Source organism: Thunnus maccoyii, chromosome 12, assembly GCF_910596095.1.
Source record: "Thunnus maccoyii chromosome 12, fThuMac1.1, whole genome shotgun sequence".
Lineage (NCBI taxonomy): Eukaryota > Metazoa > Chordata > Actinopteri > Scombriformes > Scombridae > Thunnus > Thunnus maccoyii.
This window is the reverse complement of record NC_056544.1, coordinates 32,575,232-32,599,948: the sequence shown is the minus strand read 5'-3', so window position 1 is coordinate 32,599,948 and position 24,717 is coordinate 32,575,232. Positions and strand designations below refer to the sequence as shown.

The 24,717-nt window shown below is 38.4% G+C and overlaps 2 gene segments (V, D, J or C); one reads left to right on the top strand and one right to left on the bottom strand.

Moving 5' to 3' along the window:
- Positions 1–9,295: 9,295 nt before the first annotated feature.
- LOC121909405 lies at positions 9,296–9,808 on the bottom strand. The segment is given in 2 exon segments: positions 9,296–9,640; positions 9,757–9,808. Coding segments are annotated over 2 exon segments (384 nt in total).
- A 106-nt stretch (positions 9,809–9,914) lies between these two features.
- Positions 9,915–11,739, top strand: LOC121908860. The segment is given in 3 exon segments: positions 9,915–9,933; positions 10,310–10,387; positions 11,239–11,739. Coding segments are annotated over 3 exon segments (429 nt in total).
- Positions 11,740–24,717: the final 12,978 nt, after the last annotated feature.

Here is a 24,717-nt window from a genome sequence, read left to right as displayed (position 1 = left end):
AATCTAACTGACTAGAGACAAAAGCATGAATGAGTATTTCAGCATCACTGAAAGAAAGAAAAGATCTAATCTTTGCAATGTTCCTGATTTGAGTGATAGCTGATTTGGTGATTTTGGTAAAATGTTTAGAAAAATTCAAGTCTGAATCAAAGATTACACCCAGATTTCTGGCCTCATGGGTGCACTGCAAACCCTGGGAAACTAAGGTCTTGCTTATAGAGTCCCTGTGTGCTCTGGGCCCAAACACCATCACTTCAGTTTTGTTATTATTGAGCATTAAGAAATTATTGGACATCCAAGATCTAATACTTGCAAGACACGTTGTGAGTGAGGTAAGTGAGGTAATGTCTGATGGATTTATGGATAGATATATCTGTGTATCGTCTGCATGAAAATGGAAGGAAATATTGGAGTTGTGAATGACTTGACCCAGTGGTATCATGTAAATGGAAAACAGTAAAGGGCCAAGAACTGATCCTTGAGGAACGCCGCAGCTGATAATTGAGGATTTGGAAGAGACATTTCCAATTGAAACTGAGAATGTTCTGTTGTCAAATAAGACTTAAACCAGTCTAGAGCAGTACCAGTCACGCCGATGCAGTTTTCTAGTTGATTAATTAATATTCCATGATCGACTGTGTCAAATGCTGCAGAAAGATCTAAAAGTACCAGAACAGTACAGCAGCCAGCATCCAAATTCATTCTAATGTCATTTAAAACTTACTTTAAAAGTGCAGTTTCTGTGCTATGATGAGTGTGAAAACCAGCCTGAAATTTGTCAAAGAGAGAGTGGTCATTCATAAAAGAAATAAGCTGAGAGTAAACCACTTTCTCCAGCACCTTGGTGAGAAAGGGTCATTTGGATATAGATCTAAAATTATTCAGATTAGTGGTGTCAAGATTTGATTTTTTGAGAAGGGGGTGAAAAACAGCGGATTTAAAAATCGGAGGCACAATCCCTGAAGACATAGATTTGTTAAAAATTGCTAAAATATTTGACGATAAAAAGGCAGAAAACTCCTTTAAAAATCTAGTGGGTAAAACATCAGAGGGAGAGGTGGAAGATTTCATGCCATTGATTATCCTCAGTAAATCTAACTTAAAGAATTAAAAAACTGATGCACTTCACAGTGTGGCAAAATAAGCAGAAATGGTATGATTTGGGCTCTAATGTTGAAAACTTTATTGACAAAAAACAAATGAAAACTCTCACACCTTTCAATTGAGGAGACTTCTATGGAATTGGGAGTTAATGGTACTAAAAAGTAACTCGTTGGGGATTTGCAGCAATAAGATGAGGGAAGAATTTTGATCTTTTGTCCTTTACAGTGTAATTAAATTCTTTTAAAAGCTCTTTCATGGCATTAAAATCGTGTCTTAATTTGGAAACTTTCCATTTCCGTTCAGCACGTTTACATGCCCTTCTAATGTTCTGGACACACTCATTAAACCATGGAGATGGTTTTGTCAAAATAGGGCTTTGGACAATTATACAGGTGCTACAGTGTCCAGTGTAGTAGCACAACGTTGCTAATATTTAGAAACCAGCTCCTCTACAGAGGAGGAATAATCTAAAGGGTCAAGCTGCTGTGAAGCATGATGGTTATTGCAGAAATTCTCACAGGTTTGTGGCGTGATGGGTCTAAAATAACGAGGGCCTCTAGTGTTAGAAACCATAGGCACTAATGGGATGTTAAAAAGGATAGCTGCAAAGTCAGAAACATGCTTGTTTAAGGACTGTAGATTTACTGGATTAATGTCATAAATAATAATTAGGTCAAGAGTATGACCATGTTGGTGAGTAGAGCCAGAGACATGCTGAATACAGTCAAAAGTACTGATAAGATCAAGGAATTCAGATGCACGTTTGTCACTTTGGTTGTCAAGGTCTAAGATTTGACCACAGCTGTGAGTTGGTTCATTGACATGTTGTATGAAGCTCAGATCTTCCAATAGATGTGAAAAGTCAGAAGCCTTCTTGTCTGTGTTATTGTCAGTGTGTAAATTAGAGTCAGCAATGATGATTATATTGTCATAGTTAGAGCTGATGATAGATAAGAGCTCAGAGAGATCAGACAAGACATTTGGGCAATGCTTTGGTGGTCTACAGACAATAGCTGCAAAAAGACATTTCAGTATGACAGCATGGTACTCAAATGAACTAAAAACATCTAAAGAAACATCCCTCAGCCTCAGAGCATCGATACATATGGCGGCTGTCCCTCCGCCCCTCTTCCCTTGTCTAATGGAGTAGGAGAAATTATAAGTTTGCAGGTTAAATTTCATTAAGAGCATCTGTGTTTAGCCAGGTTTCAGTTGAAAATAGACAGTCAAACTGAGGCTCTACAATAAGATCATTCATTTAAAAGGTTTGACTGCTGAGGGACCTGATATTTAAAAGTGCTATTTGCAGATTTACTGTCTTGCTTTGATCTGTAAGTGGTTGGTAACAGCTACTGGATGCAGGGATGCATATGAGGTCTTATAAGAGACTGAGATTTGTTGAATTAGATTTTAAAATGGTCTATGAGATCTTTCGGTTGCATGGACTGGAATCCTGTCTGGTGAGCAGATAGATGGTACATGCTGATCAGATAAACTTGAGGATATGTGTGAAGTATTTGTTGCAGCAGAACAAAGTCTGTGAAAAGTCTGATGGTCAATTTTACAGTCAGAGCCTGAATAAACACTGTGGGAGGATTCACTTGAGCAGCAAATCCACATCAATGACAAACCAGCTGGATGAGGCTTCAAACACAAACTGTGATGAAGTTCATGATGTCATTGATGGTTCAACAACCTATAGAGGTGATTTCCTGGCCCCGCCCTCTGAGGTTCAACTCAACCAATGAGATTATTTCTGTCTGCAGAGCAGAAATGTTTGAGGAAGTAAAATCCCAATCAGCTTGATGCTGAGGAGAAGGGCTGTGCAGCAGAGAGGCTGTTTAGTTTCTTCATTCTACTGCAGTGGAAGAACATTGATCATCTGCTGTCTGTTTGGTTTCAACAACTCCAAAGACATGTTGCTTTACCTCTTTATACTTTTATCTCACTTTATAGGTGAGTGTTAGAACAGAGATGAAAGTCTCATTTTACCTGATGTATTAACCAGATATCTGTTTTTCATAGCTGGATGATTTTGTGGAAGTAAATTCAGAAACGAACCTGCTGATTGTTCTCCTTTAATCAGTCATCTTTATTCATTCATCTCTTCCTCTGCATGTTCTGTTCTTCCCCAGAGTGTAAAGGACAAGACAGTGTGACCCAGCCAACAGGAGATGTCATTGCTGCTGAAGGAGACACAGTTACACTTCCTTGTACATTTGAGACCAGTGCTCTTAATGCATATTTGTTCTGGTACAAACAAGAAGTAAATGATCTTCCAAAGTATATTTTGCGACGAGATACCTTTGGAACAGGAGATAATGCTCCTGAGTTTGTGAGAGAAAGATTTAATGCTACAATCATCAAACCATCAGTTCCTCTGAAGATCCAGAAGCTGCAGCTGTCTGACTCTGCTGTGTACTACTGTCCTCTGCAGCCCACAGTGACAGGAAACACCAAAACTCTGTACAAAAACCTTTGGAGCAAAGACAACAGAATACTCCACAACATCCACTAGAGGGAGTCACACACTGTTAAACTTCAGTGGTTTCTTATCAAACAGTCTAGATTCTTTTCCCTCATGAGACACAGTTGTGATGAAGAGTTTTACAAATGAATGTCATTTGACATATGAGTCTCCTCCTACTGACTGCAGAGGTGGCTGCATGGCAGAGAGCTGTTTGATTCCAGCTGTGAACATCAGACCAAACACAACTCACAAAACCACTCAACACTTATTCAAACTCAACATTCACTTACAGCATTTCACTTGTGTAACCATGGAAACACTGGCTGTCATTTTACTGTTTTCAGCTCTTGTAGGTACGTATGTTTTTGTCATTGTGTGATATTTTCCAAATGATGGATATTTGACTCTGGAACAGAACTTTAATACAACATGTTTCCTTCACTAGGTAACACCTTGGAAGATGATTTCTATAGAAATCAGTCAAATGAACAGTTGATCAGTTTGTGTCCACAGAGTAACACTGTACAGTTGACATTTTCCACTGTCTTCTCCTCTCAGCCTCATGAACAATGTTAGTCTAATGGCTTCATTTTCTCTACTTTTTCCAGGACTAATAGCTGGAGACACAATCTCTCCTGTACGAGATGAAGTCAGTAGAAGAGAAGGAGAATCTGTCACACTCACATGTACCTATGAGACAACTGAAACTTATGTTTACCTTTACTGGTACAAACATCATTCTGACCTTCAGGCACCTAAGTTTATACTCAAGAAAGGAGCAAGAGACTTTACTGATGAATATATTCCTAATAAACGATATGAATCCACAACATCATATACATCAACTGAGCTGACCATACAGAGTCTAACCCTGGCAGACACAGCTCTCTACTACTGTGCTCTGCAGCCCACAGTGATAGAAAGTGTAGAAGAGGCTGTACAAAAACCTGAACACAGATATCTGACTACTCTTCAAAGAGGAGGGAAGTGGTATTCAAACCACAGCTTCATATCAGATGGATTCTGCTAATTCCTGTTTTATCAGAGTCACTGTGGTTACAGCTGCTAATGAAACACTGTGGGAGGATTCACATGAGCAGCAAATCCACATCAATGACAAACCAGCTGGATGATGCTTCAAACACAAGACACCATCAAACATAAAGTGACATAAAACTGTGTGTTGAACAAAAACCTGAAGTTACTCGTCGGGTTAAAAAGTGAATGTAATGAAAATATGAGAATGTTTGTTTCATACTGTCAGTTTTTATCATGAGTTGTTTCCATTAGACAGGCTGTGATACTTTTACTCACAGAATCAACTCTGTGAGGGAAATATTCAATGTGAGGATACAGATAAAATCTAAAAATAAAAACAATTTACCCTGGTTTAATGAAAATATGTGGAAACTAATGAAATCTAGAGATGCTGCACTAAGGACGGCAATTAAAACTAGAAGAGACACCGACATGCTGATTTATAAAGGTTTAAGGAACAAAGTTATCCAAGAGCTAAGAGAAGCTAAATCTCGTTTTTATCTCAATATTTTGAATGAGGCAAAAGGCAACAGTAAATTGATCTGGAAAAACATCAATGATCTCACAAGGACGGACACAAAATTTTAAACTCAAAGTACAGGGAAAGTTAATTGAAGATCATCTTCAAGGAAACTGGATATTGTTCCTATAGATGCTACAGGTCAGGTTTTCGAGCTGGTAGAAACTAATGAGTTACAGGTAAACAAAATCATCAGCTCCTTATAAAGCTTTAAATATAGAGATGCTTTCCAATTTGACACCACGTTTGTCAAATCACACAAAGGTATTTTAACTCCCCCTATTGCTCATTTAATTAACTTGTCTTTTAAACACAGCTCCTTTCCTGATGACTGGAAATGTGCCGTTGTCACGCCTGTTTTTAAATCTGGAGACCGCCTTGAAGCCAGTAACTACAGACCAATAAGTATACTGCCAGTACTCTCAAAGGTTGCTGAGAAAGTTGTCATTAAACAACTGACAACATTTCTTAATACAAACAATTTTGGTCTACATTGTATGCAATTTGGCTTTAGAGCAAATCATTCCACTGAAACTGCTACCTTGCACTTAATAGAGCAAATTAAATCAAGACTTGACAAAGGAGGAGTAGTTGTTGCTGTATTTTTAGATCTGCGTAAAGCATTCGACACAGTCAATCATGATGTTTTAATATCAAAACTCTCTAAATTTAACTTCTCATCTAGAGCGCTGGCATGGATGTCTTCATATTTATCTAATAGGAGACAATGTGTTAAAGTTGGTGACACACTGTCCAGTAACATGAAGTGCACAATGGGTGTTCCACAAGGGTCAGTGTTAGGTCCCCTATTATTTAGCCTATATATTAATGATCTCCCTCAACAGTGTCATGATGCAGAGCTACAAATGTATGCAGATGACAGCGTTGTGTACACACATGCAAAAACAGCTGAGTTAGCTGCTGCTAAGCTAACAACTGCATTGGAAAGGATCACACATTGGCTTGATCAATCATGTCTGAGTCTAAATGTAAACAAGACGAAAGGTATGTTTTTCTCTAAGACTATGGTACAACCTCATAACGCTGATATTCTCATCAAAGGTGAAAAAATTGACATAGTGACTAATTTTAAATATCTTGGTGTGACACTGGATCCAAATTTGAACTTTGAGAAACATGTTAAAAAAACGGTTAAAACCATAAAGTATAACTTAGCAAATTTTAGACATATTAGAAACTGTCTCTCTTTGGACGCTGCAGATATTTATGCAGCTATGATTCTTTCTCATATGTCTTATTGATCACATGTTGGGGGCAGGCTGGAGAAACAGCCATAAAACCTCTTGAGTCCTTATACAAACAAACTCTAAAAACTCTGGACAAAAAGCCAATGCATTTCCATCACTGTAGGGTTCTGGAGAAATACAATTTACTGAGCTTTGAGAAGTTTAAATTATTCTCAAATTTGTGCCTAGTTTATAAATGTTAAATGGTTTGGCCTCCTCCACTATGTGACTTTGTGTTCACTCGCTCAGTAAGTTCTATTAGATCCTCCAGAATATCCTCTATACAAGATTGTACCATTTAATCACACTGCATTTGGACAATCAGCTTTCTCTGTGAAAGCCACAACTCAGTGGAACGTCCTACCTGATGATATGAAGAACTGTAGTTCAATCAATACATTAAAGGCCAAATTAAAAAATCTACTAAAGACCAATCAGCTGTGTGACCATTGAGTCTAAACTCCATCTATGGTCTTCTCATTAGCGCAGGTAGTCTTGCTTTTAATTTGACAAGTTTACATTATTAATTTCTAATTGACATTGTGGGTGTATGTGATGTGCTGTGTGTGGCTTTGTATTTTCTATTTGGTATGGTGTATTCTGTGTGTTTTGTTTTGGTTTTTTTTTTGCTTTGTACTGTTTGTTGATGTGCTGTTGTATGTTTTTGGTCAGGACGAGGGATGCAAATTAGCTTCAAGCTAACTCTGGTGCATCTTCAATGTTTAAAACTGCACACTGTCCCAGTCAATAAATAAATCAATCATTATATGTTGGGGATCAAAGTGAGTCTGCACCAGATGTAAAACAGGAAACATTCAATCTCCAGTGATGACTACATACAAGACAAGCTATGCTAGGAAAGGAGAGAGGCACAAACATGTGTTTAGTGTAAAGTTGTCAGTAGGAGGAATAACACAGGGCTGTGAATGAGCTCTGTCACTGTGATCAGACTCCTCCTTTAAATCCACCAACTTAGTGTTGATGAAGACTAAACAGAGATCAGAGTCTTCTTTATACTCGCTGTAGCTCAGAGTTACTCAACACTGCAGATATGACGTCTCTGTTCATCTCAGTGTTGCTGGCTGCTATGTGCCTTGGTATGAAAACAGCTCTGTTTCTGTCATATCAATCCATCATTGACATGATTCTTTAACAGCTCACTGATACTGTTTGTTGCTGTTTTACAGAATGCAGAGCACAAAAAGACAACGTGCGGCAACCAAAAGGAGATGTGACTGCTGCTGAAGGAGAGGCAGTAACACTTGACTGTCAATATAACAGCAGTGGTACAAATAATTACCTCTTTTGGTACAAACAGGATGGAAACAACAGCCCCAAATTCATCCTGAGCCGAGTTAAACTGGATGAAGGGAACACACCAGATGAGTTTAAGGAAAGATTTTCATCCGCACTGAATTCCAACTTAAGATCAGTTCCTCTGAAGATCCAGAAGCTGCAGCTGACTGACTCTGCTGTGTACTACTGTGCTCTGCAGCCCACAGTGACAGGAAACACCAAAACTCTGTACAAAAACCTTTGGAGCAAAGACAACAGAATACTCCACAACATCCACTAGAGGGAGTCACACACTGTTAAACTTTAAGGACATTAAACAACAAATGTTTGAGAAACATCCACTAAAGATGTCCCCTCTCTCTCTCTCTCTCTCTCTCTCTCTCTCTCTCTCTCTCTCTCTCTCTCTCTCTCTCTCTCTCTCTCTGCTGCTGTTTATCCTTCAAACTGAAACTGGTTCACACAACCTGAAGGTTTTGGTCCAGAAATTTTATTTTTTAATTTTAATATAATGAAACTAAAGTTTTACACTATTGCTAACGGGTGATTTTTGAAATGATGAAGATGTAAACTATTAGTCTGGTTGTTGAAAATGATACATTGGAGTAAGAGAGAGCGCTTTCAACTTTTTATCTTTAGTTCTGAAACCTGTCTGTTGTCATGGTTCAGCAGTGATGCCTCTCTGTTGCCATGGTTACTGAGCTCAAAGAGGGAAGTGAAACACTGAAGAGCAGAAATGTGATCAGTCTCTCTCCCTGCAGTGGGTGGAGTCGCCCCCACCCTGACTTGTTGCCTAAACCCAACTACACACGGGACTCAGGATGCAAACCCGGGTCTCTGCTGCCAGAGTCCTGCATGTTGTACGCCTGCCATCCACTCCATCCTCCTCCTTCTGACTTCACAGCCATATATACCATACCATCATAAGGATGATACAGTTTAATACTAATGTATGTCAATGTTTAGTTGAGTTTTTTTTCCTTCTCAAACACACTGCTGGTCGGCTCTTTCATGTGATATCTTTCCATGCAGATAGGTCTGTGAAAATGACTCCCGCTTCCTTTGTTGGGCTGACAAATCTCAGAGCTGTGTGTCTGAAAAACCTGCACAAATAAAATATTTGATATTAAGGAAACAGCTTAACCACCTTGATTTTTTCCCGCCCAAATACCTGACATGTTTCTGTTCCTTAATGATCTTGTTACAACGTGTGAGCTGTTGTTACATATGTAATAACCACAGTATATCACCTGTTTTGATGGTTTTGGTTAAAGGTCATCAGCCATACTGAGCCATGGCTCACCAACAGTAGCAGACTGGTATATTCTCTCTTTTCAAAGAGGAAACACTGAGCTCATAATTAATGACAAACATGGGATCATTGTTGAGTTGATGCTAAGAAGCTGTGATGGTAAACTTCACTGATTTCAGAGGAATCTCCTTATAAATAAAACTGTTTGTGTGAGTCCTTTATTTCATTGTTTGAATATAGTTTTAGTTTTGACACACTTAATAAAGTGTGTGTGTGTGTGTGTGTGTGTGTGTGTGTGTGTGTGTGTGTGTGTGTGTGTTCAGTGAACTGTATCAGTCAGTTTCTGTTCAGTCTGACTGAGGGAGGTTTTTGTACGACGCTTTTTCACTGTGTGATCACAGCTTGACTGTTGATATTGTGGAGACTCTGACAGTAATAAACTGCTGCATCTTCAGTCTGAACTCCACTGATGGTCAGAGTGAAGTCAGATTTTGATCCACTGCCTGTAAAACGACGTGGAATCCCTGATACTCGCTGATTAGCATAGTAAATGAGAAGTTTAGGAGTTTCTCCATCTCTCTGTTGGTACCAGGCTAAGAAGTGGTAGCTGCCTGCAGCATAAACATCCTGACTGGTCTTACAGCTGATGGTTGCGGAGCCTCCCAGAGCAGATGTCACTGCTGCAGGCTGAGTCACTGTGATCTGGCCTCTGGACTCTGAGGATACAGAGACAAAAACATAAAGCAGCGTCATGGTTTTGATGGTTTTGTGGGCTTCATTTCAGAGGGATGGATGTTCATAGAGGAGAGGAGTTTGATTCTCTGGACCTTACCTGTGAAGCAGCAGCAGAGGAGAGTCCAGATGAGGACGGAGATCAAAGTCATGTTGTTGATGAGGAGGATTTCTGTGGCTTCTGTTGTGATGAAGGACAGCTGTCAGTCATCCAGTGTTCAACTCTCAGGACTATAAACTCTCCCAGAGCACTGGAGCATGGTGCCGCTGATGCAAAGTGTCTCTCTATGGAAATGCTCTGACTGACTCCAACAGGGACTTGGATTACTCTGATGATGCTGTTTCATCAATGGATCAATCAACTTATCACAGTATTGATTAGGATGTGTCAGTGATTATTTTTATGTGGTTTGGGCTTCATGTGTATTGACAGCTGTTTTTTTTTTAGAATGTATTTTGTTATATTCAAATGTATTACCACAAAAAGATAATATAACTTGAGTTTTAAAATCATTATATACGAAATAAAATCACATATTCATAAATTGGCGGCTCTGTGTTGTTGTAAGTTTTCGAGTTATTTCAGTAATTTTACTTCATTTTGGTGAGTTTGTTTGTGTCAAAGTCAGAGAGCCGTGTCTCTCTACACTGAGAGGTTTTTGTACGGCGGCTCAATGAGTTTGTATCACTGTGGTACACATTCGGTGGAGGAACCAGACTGGATGTTGGAAGTAAGTTTCTGTTAAAATATTAAATACTGTATCATCAGTTAAGTTTATAATTTCTACGTCTGAACATTTGTAGTAGATATAAGTTTCCACTGTGCTGATCTAAAACACTTTAAAGTCTCAGTTTTATTGTTTGTTCCTCTTGTGTTTCCTTAAAGTTGAACTCAAAGCAGCTTTACTGAACTTTTTTTGAAATGTTCAAGTTAATTTGTTAAATGTGAACAGCTTGAACTGCAGGACAGAGTAAAAAACAACAATCCTACTTTAAAAATGATTTTAATTTCAGCCTTTAATTCTCTGTTTTAATTTAATAATTTAAATTCAAAGAAGATAAACAATGTGAAATGCTGTGAATCTCTGATCATTTAAAATGTCTCCAGTTGTCTTTTAACCTCAGTCTGAAATCATTTTGACAGATTTTTGAGAGTTTTTCATTTTTTGAATGTCTCAACATTTTCCGTATATTACGGTGGTCTGTTAGTTTTGACTGATGAATCTGATTAACTGTTGATCTTTTGATAGTTTTGAAAGTAAACATGTTGTTATAAATTCAAACTAAATCATAGATGTCTGAATTATATATTCAAACTTTATGTCCTTATTTATATATAGTGTATAGTGTAAAATAAAATACATTAAACAGTCATATAAACGACTTAAAGGAGTTTCTGTCAGATGTTTTTTCTGCTCCACCAGTCACTCACTGACACACTGTTTCACTTCCCTCTGAGAAACCTCTCATGCATATCAGCACAGAAAGAGTCCTCATATGGCTCCACCCTCTCACAGTAAAGGTGTCCAAGTGTCTGGTGTTGGATTGACAGCTGTCCTCTAATCTGATTGGTGTCTCCTAGGTGATGTCCGTCCCACCCTGACGGTGCTGCCCCCCTCCAGCGAGGAGCTGCAGCAGGGGAAGGCCACGCTCATATGTCTGGCCAACAAGGGCTTCCCCTCAGACTGGAGTCTGGCCTGGAAGGTGGACGGCAGCAGCAGCAGCAGCAGCAGCGGGGAGGAGAGCAGGAGCCCCGGGGTGCTGCAGAAGGACGGCCGCTACAGCTGGAGCAGCACCCTGAGGCTCCCTGCAGACCAGTGGAGGAAGGTGGGCTCTGTGACCTGTGAGGCCACCCAGGGCTCCCAGACTCCAGTCTCAGAGACACTGAGGAGAGACCAGTGTTCCCAGTCCTGACCTGACTCACTGGGACTCTGCTACTGGTTTTACTCTGCTACTGCTCTCACTCTGATCTCTAATCAGAACAGTGTAACATTGTGTAACTTCAAACTGTAACAACTGCATTACTGTAGTACTGATGACTTAGATGCTTGAAACAATAAACATTTTCTCTCTTGAAATCAAATATTTTTCTGTGGATGTTTGACACCAACAATACATGCAGGATTATAACTCTTTCTTGATCTTAATCTTGGGATTATATAAAGTATTGTTACATATTTATGAAGTCTTTGAGTCTCAACTGACAGTGTGTCTGTTTAGCAGTGGTATCATAAATCATTATGTAAAACATGGTGTTAATGGAAGGATGAAAGGATACCATAATTTTAAAATCCTTTCAAAATGTAATTTACATTAATAGAGTTTTGAGGATTAGAAACAAAGTGCAGAGTATTGTCAGCAAAAGATGATATCACCTGGTTCTTCTTTTACACCAAAGGTTTCCATGTCAGTATGTTTGTTGCATGTTTCTTTAAGAATACCAAAAGAACACCTCTGATGTGTTTTTATTTATGTGCTGCATTAAAGTTCTTATTGAATTGTCCCTGGTTTTGAGATGTTAAAATGTGCAATAATATGTTTTAATGTCTGAAAGGGTATTATCTTATTCAAAGAGAAAATTAAAATATGTATTTGTAATGCTTTAAACAGATATAGGACTTTGTTTGCTCATATTTTAGTTTTCTAAACTGGTTTGATCATTTCATGGAAAATCACCCAGGTATCCTTTGACCTTGATGTAATTTATTATTATTTCAGTTTCATAAAGGGTAAATGTGCATTAAGCTGATATCCTGAATCCTGTCAATAAATTGACAAAAGTCTAAAGAATAAAAAATGAAGATCTGACATAGAATGCAGGACATAATCATAACAAATATGTAAAAATAACAAAACATGAGTGTGATCTCTAAAGTTACACTATGTACATATACAGTAGGTACAATCATTGTACAAATGTAGTGCATCTGGCCTGCCTCCCCATGTTCCCCCCACACTAGACCTCTGACCTTTTCATGTGTGTCTGAAAGAAAAAGGGAAAAAAACTACTAATAACACAAAAATGACTATCTAAGATAATTTTGTTTCCATTAGAGTTCTTCTTAAAAGCCCTCCTTAATTTCAGTTCCTGCCATAAAAACAAGAGATACCAACATTGTTTCCCTCTGAGATCTGATTATTATTATTATATCAGAAGGAATATAGGATTTTGTGAAATATAATAAAATGTCATCGGCATATAGATAGATTTTTCAATAGTGTGACTGAAACAACATCTGAAATTTTGTGATGTTTCTAATGTAAAGATGACAAAATGTAGAGAGTGGTGCAGAAAGAGGAAGTCCACTGCTGTTTTAATCTTAAAGCTGAATCTGGTTCACTGACAGTTTGGCCCAGAGGATAAATAATAAGAAACATCTTTACTGATTACTTTTGTAGACACATAACGGACCGTATTTTAAGTGCAGCGTGGTAGATCCTGGATGTACGGACTGTGCAGGCGTCTCCAGGCACTCCTGTTATTCAGGTTCATGAATGTGCCGGAGCACAAAGTGCAAAAGGGCTGGATGAAGGTGAATATAGAAGGGAGGGTGGGCTGATTATTTGTCAAGTCAATTATTATCAAACAGTCTAGATTTCTTGTAGTGGTGATGAAAACAACAGAAATAGAAGCAATACAGATAAATAGATCATATCAACATTCTATAGAAAATATGACATCATAATTTCTCTTCATGAACCGGTTGACATCACAGACTCAGAGTTTGATTGGTTTATTCTTATTATAAAACAAGTTTCCCTGTAGTTCTCTTGGATTTCTTGTGGTGAACCACAGGGTTCAATCCTGGGTCCTCTTATTTTCAGTTTACATGTTACTGTTGGATCAAAGAGTTAAGTGTTAGTGTTCCAGATCTTCCTACAATCCAGTGATTCTTAAACTGAGATCTTTTAATTTGCCCCTAAAATTCTGCCAAACAGGTGAAATCTGCTGAAACTGTCTGTTGATGTTAAGCTTACTGCTCATAGTCTGGGTATAATATTTGATGCTGTGTTTTCCTTTAATCATCAGCTGACTTAAATCGTACAGTGAAGAGGTAATGTTGTCTCTGAAGCATATAATTAGGTTCTTCTTGTGTTTGTAAAGCCTGAAAAGGTGATCAGCTACCTTTCTGCAACTCCAGTTAAAATGTAACCAGTCTGTTAACGAGGAGGAAGAGTAACTGAGAGAAGTGAAAATAAAGATCTAAGAGGAGACGGAGAGATTCAGGGAGGAGATAAACTGTTACTGAACTATAGAAGAGAGACGAACTTCCATATTCAGCAGAGTTCAATACACAAACCACAAACATTGCCTTCATTCAACATGCTGGCATTTGACTATTATGTTTTTTCTTTACTGTTTCTAGTCATTCTGACAGGTATGAAAGTTTCTGCATGAAAAAAATTCAATTCCACTTTTGTCTGAATGTGATTCCTTGATCGTGACTTTAACATGTTATAACAGAGTTATCTCTTCCTTTAGGTGTCAGCTGTGAAGAACTCACTCCAGTCAACAATGAAGAGAACAGTTTAGAAGGCAGCACTGTTACTCTGTCCTACAAATACTCCAAACAAGCTGATAACTTTGATAATTTCTTCTGGTATCGACAATATCCAGGAAAACCACCAGAGTTCCTCATCTCTCACACAGGAACAGGAAGTCTGATATCAGATCCAGTATCTAGACTGTCTTTTAATGTGAATGAAGATAAAACCCAAATGGATCTGCAAATCTCCTCTGCTGCAGTGACAGACTCTGCTCTGTACTACTGTGCTGTGAGGCCCACAGTGACAGCAAACCCACAGTCTCTGTACAAAAACACAAGCTGACACACTGACAAGCTGCTGGAAGCCTTTTTTCCACACTGTTGTACTGAACTTTTTACCTCCACTAGAGGGCCACATTATCAAGTAGGCGGTGCACTACTTCTGCACTGTGTTCAACCATTCTGTCAATAATAACTGCTGCTGTGAAGAGAACAATTCTCAGACTGAATGTTGAACATCAGATAGTTTCTCCTGTTGATTTAAACCTTGTTGTAGAGATGGAACATTGGCTGTGGATTATTCTTGCTGCTCTTTTCTTTGGTAAGACAGAAAACAGAATGTGTTTCCTTTCTCAACAGTTTCTAACACAGAACTGAGCTATAAGTGCTTTTAATGTCCATCATAGAGGGAACAAGTTATTTCTGCCTCCATTTATAACTTATTTAGAAAAAAAGATGTGGTTTTTACTGACAGACAGCAGTCAGTAGAAACAGGCTATTTTAGATGTCTCAGTGTCTGCTAGGTAACTCTTTAAAGCTGCTGATTGTTCTCCTTTAATCAATCATCTTTATTGATTCATCTCTTCCTCTGCATGTTCTGTTCTTCCCCAGAGTGTAAAGCACAAGACAGCGTGACCCAGCCAACAGGAGATGTCATTGCTGCTGAAGGAGACACAGTTACACTTGCTTGTACATTTAAGACCAGTGACTCAAATACATACTTATTCTGGTACAAACAAGAAGTAAATGGTTTCCCGAAGTATATTTTGCACCGTAATACTTATGGAGCTGAACATAATGCTGCTGAGTTTGAGAAGAATAGATTTGATGCTAAAATTAACGGGACATCAGTTCCTCTGAAGATCCAGAAGCTGCAGCTGTCTGACTCTGCTGTGTACTACTGTGCTCTGCAGCCCACAGTGACAGGAAACACCAAAACTCTGTACAAAAACCTTTGGAGCAAAGACAACAGAATACTCCACAACATCCACTAGAGGGAGTCACACACTGTTAAACTTCAGTGGTTTCTTATCAAACAGTCTAGATTCTTTTCCCTCATGAGACACAGTTGTGATGAAGAGTTTTACAAATGAATGTCATTTGACATATGAGTCTCCTCCTACTGACTGCAGAGGTGGCTGCATGGCAGAGAGCTGTTTGATTCCAGCTGTGAACATCAGACCAAACACAACTCACAAAACCACTCAACACTTATTCAAACTCAACATTCACTTACAGCATTTCACTTGTGTAACCATGGAAACACTGGCTGTCATTTCACTGTTTTCAGCTCTTGTAGGTACGTATGTTTTTGTCATTGTGTGATATTTTCCAAATGATGGATATTTGACTCTGGAACAGAACTTTAATACAACATGTTTCCTTCACTAGGTAACACCTTGGAAGATGATTTCTATAGAAATCAGTCAAATGAACAGTTGATCAGTTTGTGTCCACAGAGTAACACTGTACAGTTGACATTTTCCACTGTCTTCTCCTCTCAGCCTCATGAACAATGTTAGTCTAATGGCTTCATTTTCTCTACTTTTTCCAGGACTAATAGCTGGAGACACAATCTCTCCTGTACGAGATGAAGTCAGTGGAAGAGAAGGAGGATCTGTCACACTCACATATACGTATGAGACAAGTGCAGGGGGTGCTTACCTTAACTGGTACAAACATCATTCTGACCTTCAGGCACCTCAGTTTATACTCTGGAAAGGAGCAAAATCACGGAGTGATGAAGAATATATTCCTGATGAACGATATGAATCCACAACATCAGCTACAACAACTGAGCTGACCATACAGAATCTAACCCTGGCAGACACAGCTCTCTACTACTGTGCTCTAGACACACAGTGATAGAAAGTGTAGAAGAGGCTGTACAAAAACCTGAACACAGATATCTGACTACTCTTCAAAGAGGAGGGAAGTGGTATTCAAACCACAGCTTCATATCAGATGGATTCTGCTAACTCCTGTTTTATCAGAGTCACTGTGGTTACAGCTGCTAATGAAACACTGTGGGAGGATTCACATGAGCAGCAAATCCACATCAATGACAAACCAGCTGGATGATGCTTCAAACACAAGACACCATCAAACATAAAGTGACATAAAACTGTGTGTTGAACAAAAACCTGAAGTTACTCTTCGGGTTAAAAAGTGAATGTAATGACAATATGAGAATGTTTGTTTCATACTGTCAGTTTTTATCATGAGCTGTTTCCATTAGACATTCAACAAGGGTGTCTGCTGCCTCCACTGTTTGAACTACGAGTGTGAATGAGATATGGTCACTGACTACTGAGCATGTGCAGGAATGCTATTCTGTTAACAGAGCTTCGCTAGCTTCTTGTGCTACATATCACTATCTATTAACATGGTACTACATTATGAATTTCTTTAAGAATTTCAGTAGAAGTTACAGTACATTTCTCAAACATGTTGTAGCCACTGTAGGTCTTTGGTTATTGGCCATGATTAATGCTTCTTAACTGTTTAAAGTTAACTAGTGTGCAGTGTCTGCTTAACAAACCTGATCTGGATCCAACTGTATGCAATCATTTCAGGTCTAGCTCAAAATGACCTTTTATTTCAAAAAATATTTTGAGTTGTTGGATCTTAGCTCAGATTTCGATACAGTGGATCATGGAGTCCTCAGTGACAGGCTACAACGGTGGGTTGGCCCATCTGTTTCTGATTTAAGCTGGTTTATATCATATTTATCAAATAAACAATTATTTGTGATGGTTGCTAATGATATGTCTGATGCTGCTGTCTTGAGTTATGGAGTGCCTCAAGGGTCTGTTATTGGCCCTATCTTATTTTCTATTCATATACTACTGTTGTAACATATCTTTTCACTTTTATGCAGACGACAAACAGCTGTACATTTCCCTCAGATGTGGCAATTTCAGCAAACTGTCTGATTTAAAGGATTGCCTGGACTCTATGAGAAGCTGGATGTTTAAAAACTTCTTTAACTTTCTTATTCAGTGATGATACAACAGAAGTTTTGAGGCACTATTTAACTACATAACTAAATCTTTACTTTAAGATTCAAGATTTAGTTTATTGACATTTTCTTGTATATATGCATACACAAAAAACAAAATGCTGTTCCTCCCAGCTCACAGCAATGTAACAACAACATAAAGGATAAATATCTACTGTGTATGCAAAAATTATATTTAAAAAAATGATAAAAGCACATGAATCCCAAGAGAAAAAAACAAAAAACAAACGAGCAGTTAGCAGCACAGTGTATTAAAGTGCATTTAGACAGAAAAGTACATGTCTCAATTGGATGTAGACAGCTCTTGCATGTCAACGACTGACCAGCACTGATGGGGGAGTTATATAATCCATTATGCTGTCCAGAGAACATTTGGCAACATGATTATTGTTGCATGACCGGTATGTATAGGTTAGCAGTTAGCCTAGCTTGCACTCATCTGCACTTGCTTTGGGTCCACTGGGTGCAGCAGACCAAATGCCATCAGCTGATTTAGCTCCCAGCCAGTATTTCTCGAAGCAAAAGTCTTTGTTACAAATGTCCAAAAAAACTGATATAGACATATTATAGACATATTTCCTCTACACCCCACAGAAACCCTGAAAAGGTGATCCATCCTTTAAATAATCACAGCTACATGTCTGGAACTCCCTGTATAAAGGGGTCACTAAAAACATTTCCCTCTTCCAGCTGATATAAAATCATCAACTGTGAGCAGGAATCTTTGGGAAACTCACAGTTTGGGTTGGACATCCACCATAGGTGTCCTCTCCCTCTCTCTCTCTCTCTCTCTCTCTCTCTCTCTCTCTCTCTCTCTCTCTCTCTCTCTCTCTCTCTCTCTCTCTCTGCTGTTTATCCTTCAAACTGAAACTGGTTCACACAACCTGAAGGTTTTGGCCCAGAGGACAAATAAGACACATAATGATCACTGATTACTTTTATAAGAACATGAGGCAATTCTCTGCATGTTGACGGTGTTCCTCAGTGACGGCGTATAAATTCAATCTGTGTTTCTCTTGTTGAAGCAAATGTGTGATGTGGACGCTACAGACAATAAACTTTATCTCCAACAGGCAGAGTGACATTCAAGAGTTAACAGAGTGATGCCATGATGGCTTCTTATCCATATTTTACACTTATTCTCATCATGCACAAAATATTAAATGGCTATACTCAAAGAAAACTAATATCATTTTTCCTCTGAGTGATTTATAATTTAATCAGATAGGTTTCCTCATAATTACTAAATAATTACTACCTCATACACCTATTTCCTTTATCTATTTAATCTCTAATGAAAACTGTCATTTAGTACAAGTCTCCTGACTGAACTGTTACTGAGGATGAAGTGATGATGTGAAAAATATATTTCTGTTATAAACTGAAATTATTTTAATGTAAAATCACTTTTTGTATCCAACATGTGTGAAACATGATTTATATGATGGTGACTGCAGCATCAGAGTTTCCAGAGTTGAAGGTAGAGGAAGAGTAACTGAGAGAAGTGAAAATACAGATCTAAGAGGAGACGGAGAGATTCAGGGAGGAGCTAAGCTGTTACTGAACTATAGAAGAGAGACGAACTTCCATATTCAGCAGAGTTCAATACACAAACCACAAACATTACCTTCATTCAACATGCTGGCATTGGACTATTATGTATTTTCTTTACTGTTTCTAGTCATTCTGACAGGTATGAAAGTTTCTGCATGAAAAAAATTCAATTCCATTTTTGTCTGAATGTGATTCCTTGATCGTGACTTTAACATGTTATAACAGAGAAACATGAAAACATTTTGTATTATGAATATTGTACAGGTGTTTCTGAGATAATGATTACAGTCTAATCTTTCTCTCCACTGCTGTTTTACTCTAAACAGTTATACATTCAAATATTAATTTATTATGAACTATTGCATTAAAGTCATCAGTCAGCATCTGTGAAATATAAGAGACCCTCTCTGGAAACTGATGTTTTTAGCACATCACACACTTAAAAACATCTCAACTTATGAATTAAAGAAGTAAATATTTTAATGGAGCAGTATCTGCTGCAAAATAATGATCACATTAATGTCTGAAAACATGTAGATTGAAGCCAAAGTTTATTACGTTCACTGTTCTCACAAAGAAACATTTAAAAATGTAATGAACAAGCTACAAAGTCTGATAATTATCCTTTTATCACCTGATCGTAGTTATATAATATTCTGAAGAGGAAGACAGCAGCAGGAAGAAAAAACAGCTGAGAGCTGAGAGGAGGGAGGAGAAAACCTGAGACTGAAGAACAGAAAAGACACAAACTTTCACTGTGGACTTTAACACAGACACGGTTGGTTTTTAAGATGCTGTCAGTGCACTTTAGTCTGTTTCTGACTTTGTTTCTCGTCACACTGACAGGTAGGTGAGCAGATGAACTACTAAATAATATTTTCTACTATTGACTTTAAAGGAGTTTTACTGATAAACATGAAGTAAAACAGAGTTATCTCTTCCTTTAGGTGTCGGCTGTGAAGAACTCACTCCAGTCAACAATGAAGAGTACAGTTTAGAAGGCAGCACTGTTACTCTGTCCTGTACATATACTAAAGGAGCTGCTGATTATTTCTTCTGGTATCGACAATATCCAGGAAAACCACCAGAGTTCCTCATCTCTCACCTGGAAAACGGAGATGTGGTTAAAAATCCAGTATCTAGACTGTCTGTTAATGTGATTAAAGATAAAACCCAAATGGATCTGCAGATCTCCTCTGCTGCAGTGACAGACTCTGCTCTGTACTACTGTGCTGTGAGGCCCACAGTGACAGCAAACCCACAGTCTCTGTACAAAAACACAAGCTGACACACTGACAAGCTGCTGGAAGCCTTTTTTCCACACTGTTGTACTGAACTTTTTACCTCCACTAGAGGGCCACATTATCAAGTAGGCGGTGCACTACTTCTGCACTGTGTTCAACCATTCTGTCAATAATAACTGCTGCTGTGAAGAGAACAATTCTCAGACTGAATGTTGAACATCAGATAGTTTCTCCTGTTGATTTAAACCTTGTTGTAGAGATGGAACATTGGCTGTGGATTATTCTCGCTGCTCTTTTCTTTGGTAAGACAGAAAGCAGAATGTGTTTCCTTTCTCAACAGTTTTTAACACAGAACTGAGCTATAAGTGCTTTTAATGTCCATCATAAAGGAAACATTTATAACTTTTTTAGAAAAAAAGATGTAGTTCAGTCTGACAGACAGCAGTCAGTAGAAACAGACTATTCTAGATGTCTCAGTGTCTGCTAGGTAACTCTTTAAAGCTGCTGATTGTTCTCCTTTAATCAATCATCTTTATTGATTCATCTCTTCCTCTGCATGTTCTGTTCTTCCCCAGAGTGTAAAGGACAAGACAGCGTGACCCAGCCAACAGGAGATGTCATTGCTGCTGAAGGAGACACAGTTACACTTGGCTGTCAATATAAGAGCAGTGGAACTCCCTATTTGTTCTGGTACAAACAAGAAGTAAATGATTTCCCAAAGTATGTTTTGCAACGTTTGTCTGGAGGAGGAGATAATGCTGCCGAGTTCCAGAAAGACAGATTTGATGCTACATTGAACAAAACATCAGTTCCTCTGAAGATCCAGAAGCTGCAGCTGTCTGACTCTGCTGTGTACTACTGTGCTCTGCAGCCCACAGTGACAGGAAACACCAAAACTCGGTACAAAAACCTTTGGAGCAAAGACAACAGAATACTCCACAACATCCACTAGAGGGAGTCACACACTGTTAAACTTCAGTGGTTTCTTATCAAACAGTCTAGATTCTTTTCCCTCATGAGACACAGTTGTGATGAAGAGTTTTACAAATGAATGTCATTTGACATATGAGTCTCCTCCTACTGACTGCAGAGGTGGCTGCATGGCAGAGAGCTGTTTGATTCCAGCTGTGAACATCAGACCAAACACAACTCACAAAACCACTCAACACTTATTCAAACTCAACATTCATTTACAGCATTTCACTTGTGTAACCATGGAAACACTGGCTGTCATTTTACTGTTTTCAGCTCTTGTAGGTACGTATGTTTTTGTCATTGTGTGATATTTTCCAAATGATGGATATTTGACTCTGGAACAGAACTTTAATACAACATGTTTCCTTCACTAGGTAACACCTTGGAAGATGATTTCTATAGAAATCAGTCAAATGAACAGTTGATCAGTTTGTGTCCACAGAGTAACACTGTACAGTTGACATTTTCCACTGTCTTCTCCTCTCAGCCTCATGAACAATGTTAGTCTAATGGCTTCATTTTCTCTACTTTTTCCAGGACTAATAGCTGGAGACACAATCTCTCCTGTACGAGATGAAGTCAGTGGAAGAGAAGGAGGATCTGTCACACTCACATATACGTATGAGACAAGTGCAGGGGGTGCTTACCTTAACTGGTACAAACATCATTCTGACCTTCAGGCACCTCAGTTTATACTCTGGAAAGGAGCAAAATCACGGAGTGATGAAGAATATATTCCTGATGAACGATATGAATCCACAACATCAGCTACAACAACTGAGCTGACCATACAGAATCTAACCCTGGCAGACACAGCTCTCTACTACTGTGCTCTAGACACACAGTGATAGAAAGTGTAGAAGAGGCTGTACAAAAACCTGAACACAGATATCTGACTACTCTTCAAAGAGGAGGGAAGTGGTATTCAAACCACAGCTTCATATCAGATGGATTCTGCTAACTCCTGTTTTATCAGAGTCACTGTGGTTACAGCTGCTAATGAAACACTGTGGGAGGATTCACATGAGCAGCAAATCCACATCAATGACAAACCAGCTGGATGATGCTTCAAACACAAGACACCATCAAACATAAAGTGACATAAAACTGTGTGTTGAACAAAAACCTGAAGTTACTCTTCGGGTTAAAAAGTGAATGTAATGACAATATGAGAATGTTTGTTTCATACTGTCAGTTTTTATCATGAGCTGTTTCCATTAGACATTCAACAAGGGTGTCTGCTGCCTCCACTGTTTGAACTACGAGTGTGAATGAGATATGGTCACTGACTACTGAGCATGTGCAGGAATGCTATTCTGTTAACAGAGCTTCGCTAGCTTCTTGTGCTACATATCACTATCTATTAACATGGTACTACATTATGAATTTCTTTAAGAATTTCAGTAGAAGTTACAGTACATTTCTCAAACATGTTGTAGCCACTGTAGGTCTTTGGTTATTGGCCATGATTAATGCTTCTTAACTGTTTAAAGTTAACTAGTGTGCAGTGTCTGCTTAACAAACCTGATCTGGATCCAACTGTATGCAATCATTTCAGGTCTAGCTCAAAATGACCTTTTATTTCAAAAAATATTTTGAGTTGTTGGATCTTAGCTCAGATTTCGATACAGTGGATCATGGAGTCCTCAGTGACAGGCTACAACGGTGGGTTGGCCCATCTGTTTCTGATTTAAGCTGGTTTATATCATATTTATCAAATAAACAATTATTTGTGATGGTTGCTAATGATATGTCTGATGCTGCTGTCTTGAGTTATGGAGTGCCTCAAGGGTCTGTTATTGGCCCTATCTTATTTTCTATTCATATACTACTGTTGTAACATATCTTTTCACTTTTATGCAGACGACAAACAGCTGTACATTTCCCTCAGATGTGGCAATTTCAGCAAACTGTCTGATTTAAAGGATTGCCTGGACTCTATGAGAAGCTGGATGTTTAAAAACTTCTTTAACTTTCTTATTCAGTGATGATACAACAGAAGTTTTGAGGCACTATTTAACTACATAACTAAATCTTTACTTTAAGATTCAAGATTTAGTTTATTGACATTTTCTTGTATATATGCATACACAAAAAACAAAATGCTGTTCCTCCCAGCTCACAGCAATGTAACAACAACATAAAGGATAAATATCTACTGTGTATGCAAAAATTATATTTAAAAAAATGATAAAAGCACATGAATCCCAAGAGAAAAAAACAAAAAACAAACGAGCAGTTAGCAGCACAGTGTATTAAAGTGCATTTAGACAGAAAAGTACATGTCTCAATTGGATGTAGACAGCTCTTGCATGTCAACGACTGACCAGCACTGATGGGGGAGTTATATAATCCATTATGCTGTCCAGAGAACATTTGGCAACATGATTATTGTTGCATGACCGGTATGTATAGGTTAAAAGTTAGCCTAGCTTGCACTCATCTGCACTTGCTTTGGGTCCACTGGGTGCAGCAGACCAAATGCCATCAGCTGATTTAGCTCCCAGCCAGTATTTCTCGAAGCAAAAGTCTTTGTTACAAATGTCAAAAAAAACTGATATAGACATATTATAGACATATTTCCTCTACACCCCACAGAAACCCTGAAAAGGTGATCCATCCTTTAAATAATCACAGCTACATGTCTGGAACTCCCTGTATAAAGGGGTCACTAAAAACATTTCCCTCTTCCAGCTGATATAAAATCATCAACTGTGAGCAGGAATCTTTGGGAAACTCACAGTTTGGGTTGGACATCCACCATAGGTGTCCTCTCCCTCTCTCTCTCTCTCTCTCTCTCTCTCTCTCTCTCCTCTCTCTCTCTCTCTCTCTCTCTCTCTCTCTCTCTCTCTCTGCTGTTTATCCTTCAAACTGAAACTGGTTCACACAACCTGAAGGTTTTGGCCCAGAGGACAAATAAGACACATAATGATCACTGATTACTTTTATAAGAACATGAGGCAATTCTCTGCATGTTGACGGTGTTCCTCAGTGACGGCGTATAAATTCAATCTGTGTTTCTCTTGTTGAAGCAAATGTGTGATGTGGACGCTACAGACAATAAACTTTATCTCCAACAGGCAGAGTGACATTCAAGAGTTAACAGAGTGATGCCATGATGGCTTCTTATCCATATTTTACACTTATTCTCATCATGCACAAAATATTAAATGGCTATACTCAAAGAAAACTAATATCATTTTTCCTCTGAGTGATTTATAATTTAATCAGATAGGTTTCCTCATAATTACTAAATAATTACTACCTCATACACCTATTTCCTTTATCTATTTAATCTCTAATGAAAACTGTCATTTAGTACAAGTCTCCTGACTGAACTGTTACTGAGGATGAAGTGATGATGTGAAAAATATATTTCTGTTATAAACTGAAATTATTTTAATGTAAAATCACTTTTTGTATCCAACATGTGTGAAACATGATTTATATGATGGTGACTGCAGCATCAGAGTTTCCAGAGTTGAAGGTAGAGGAAGAGT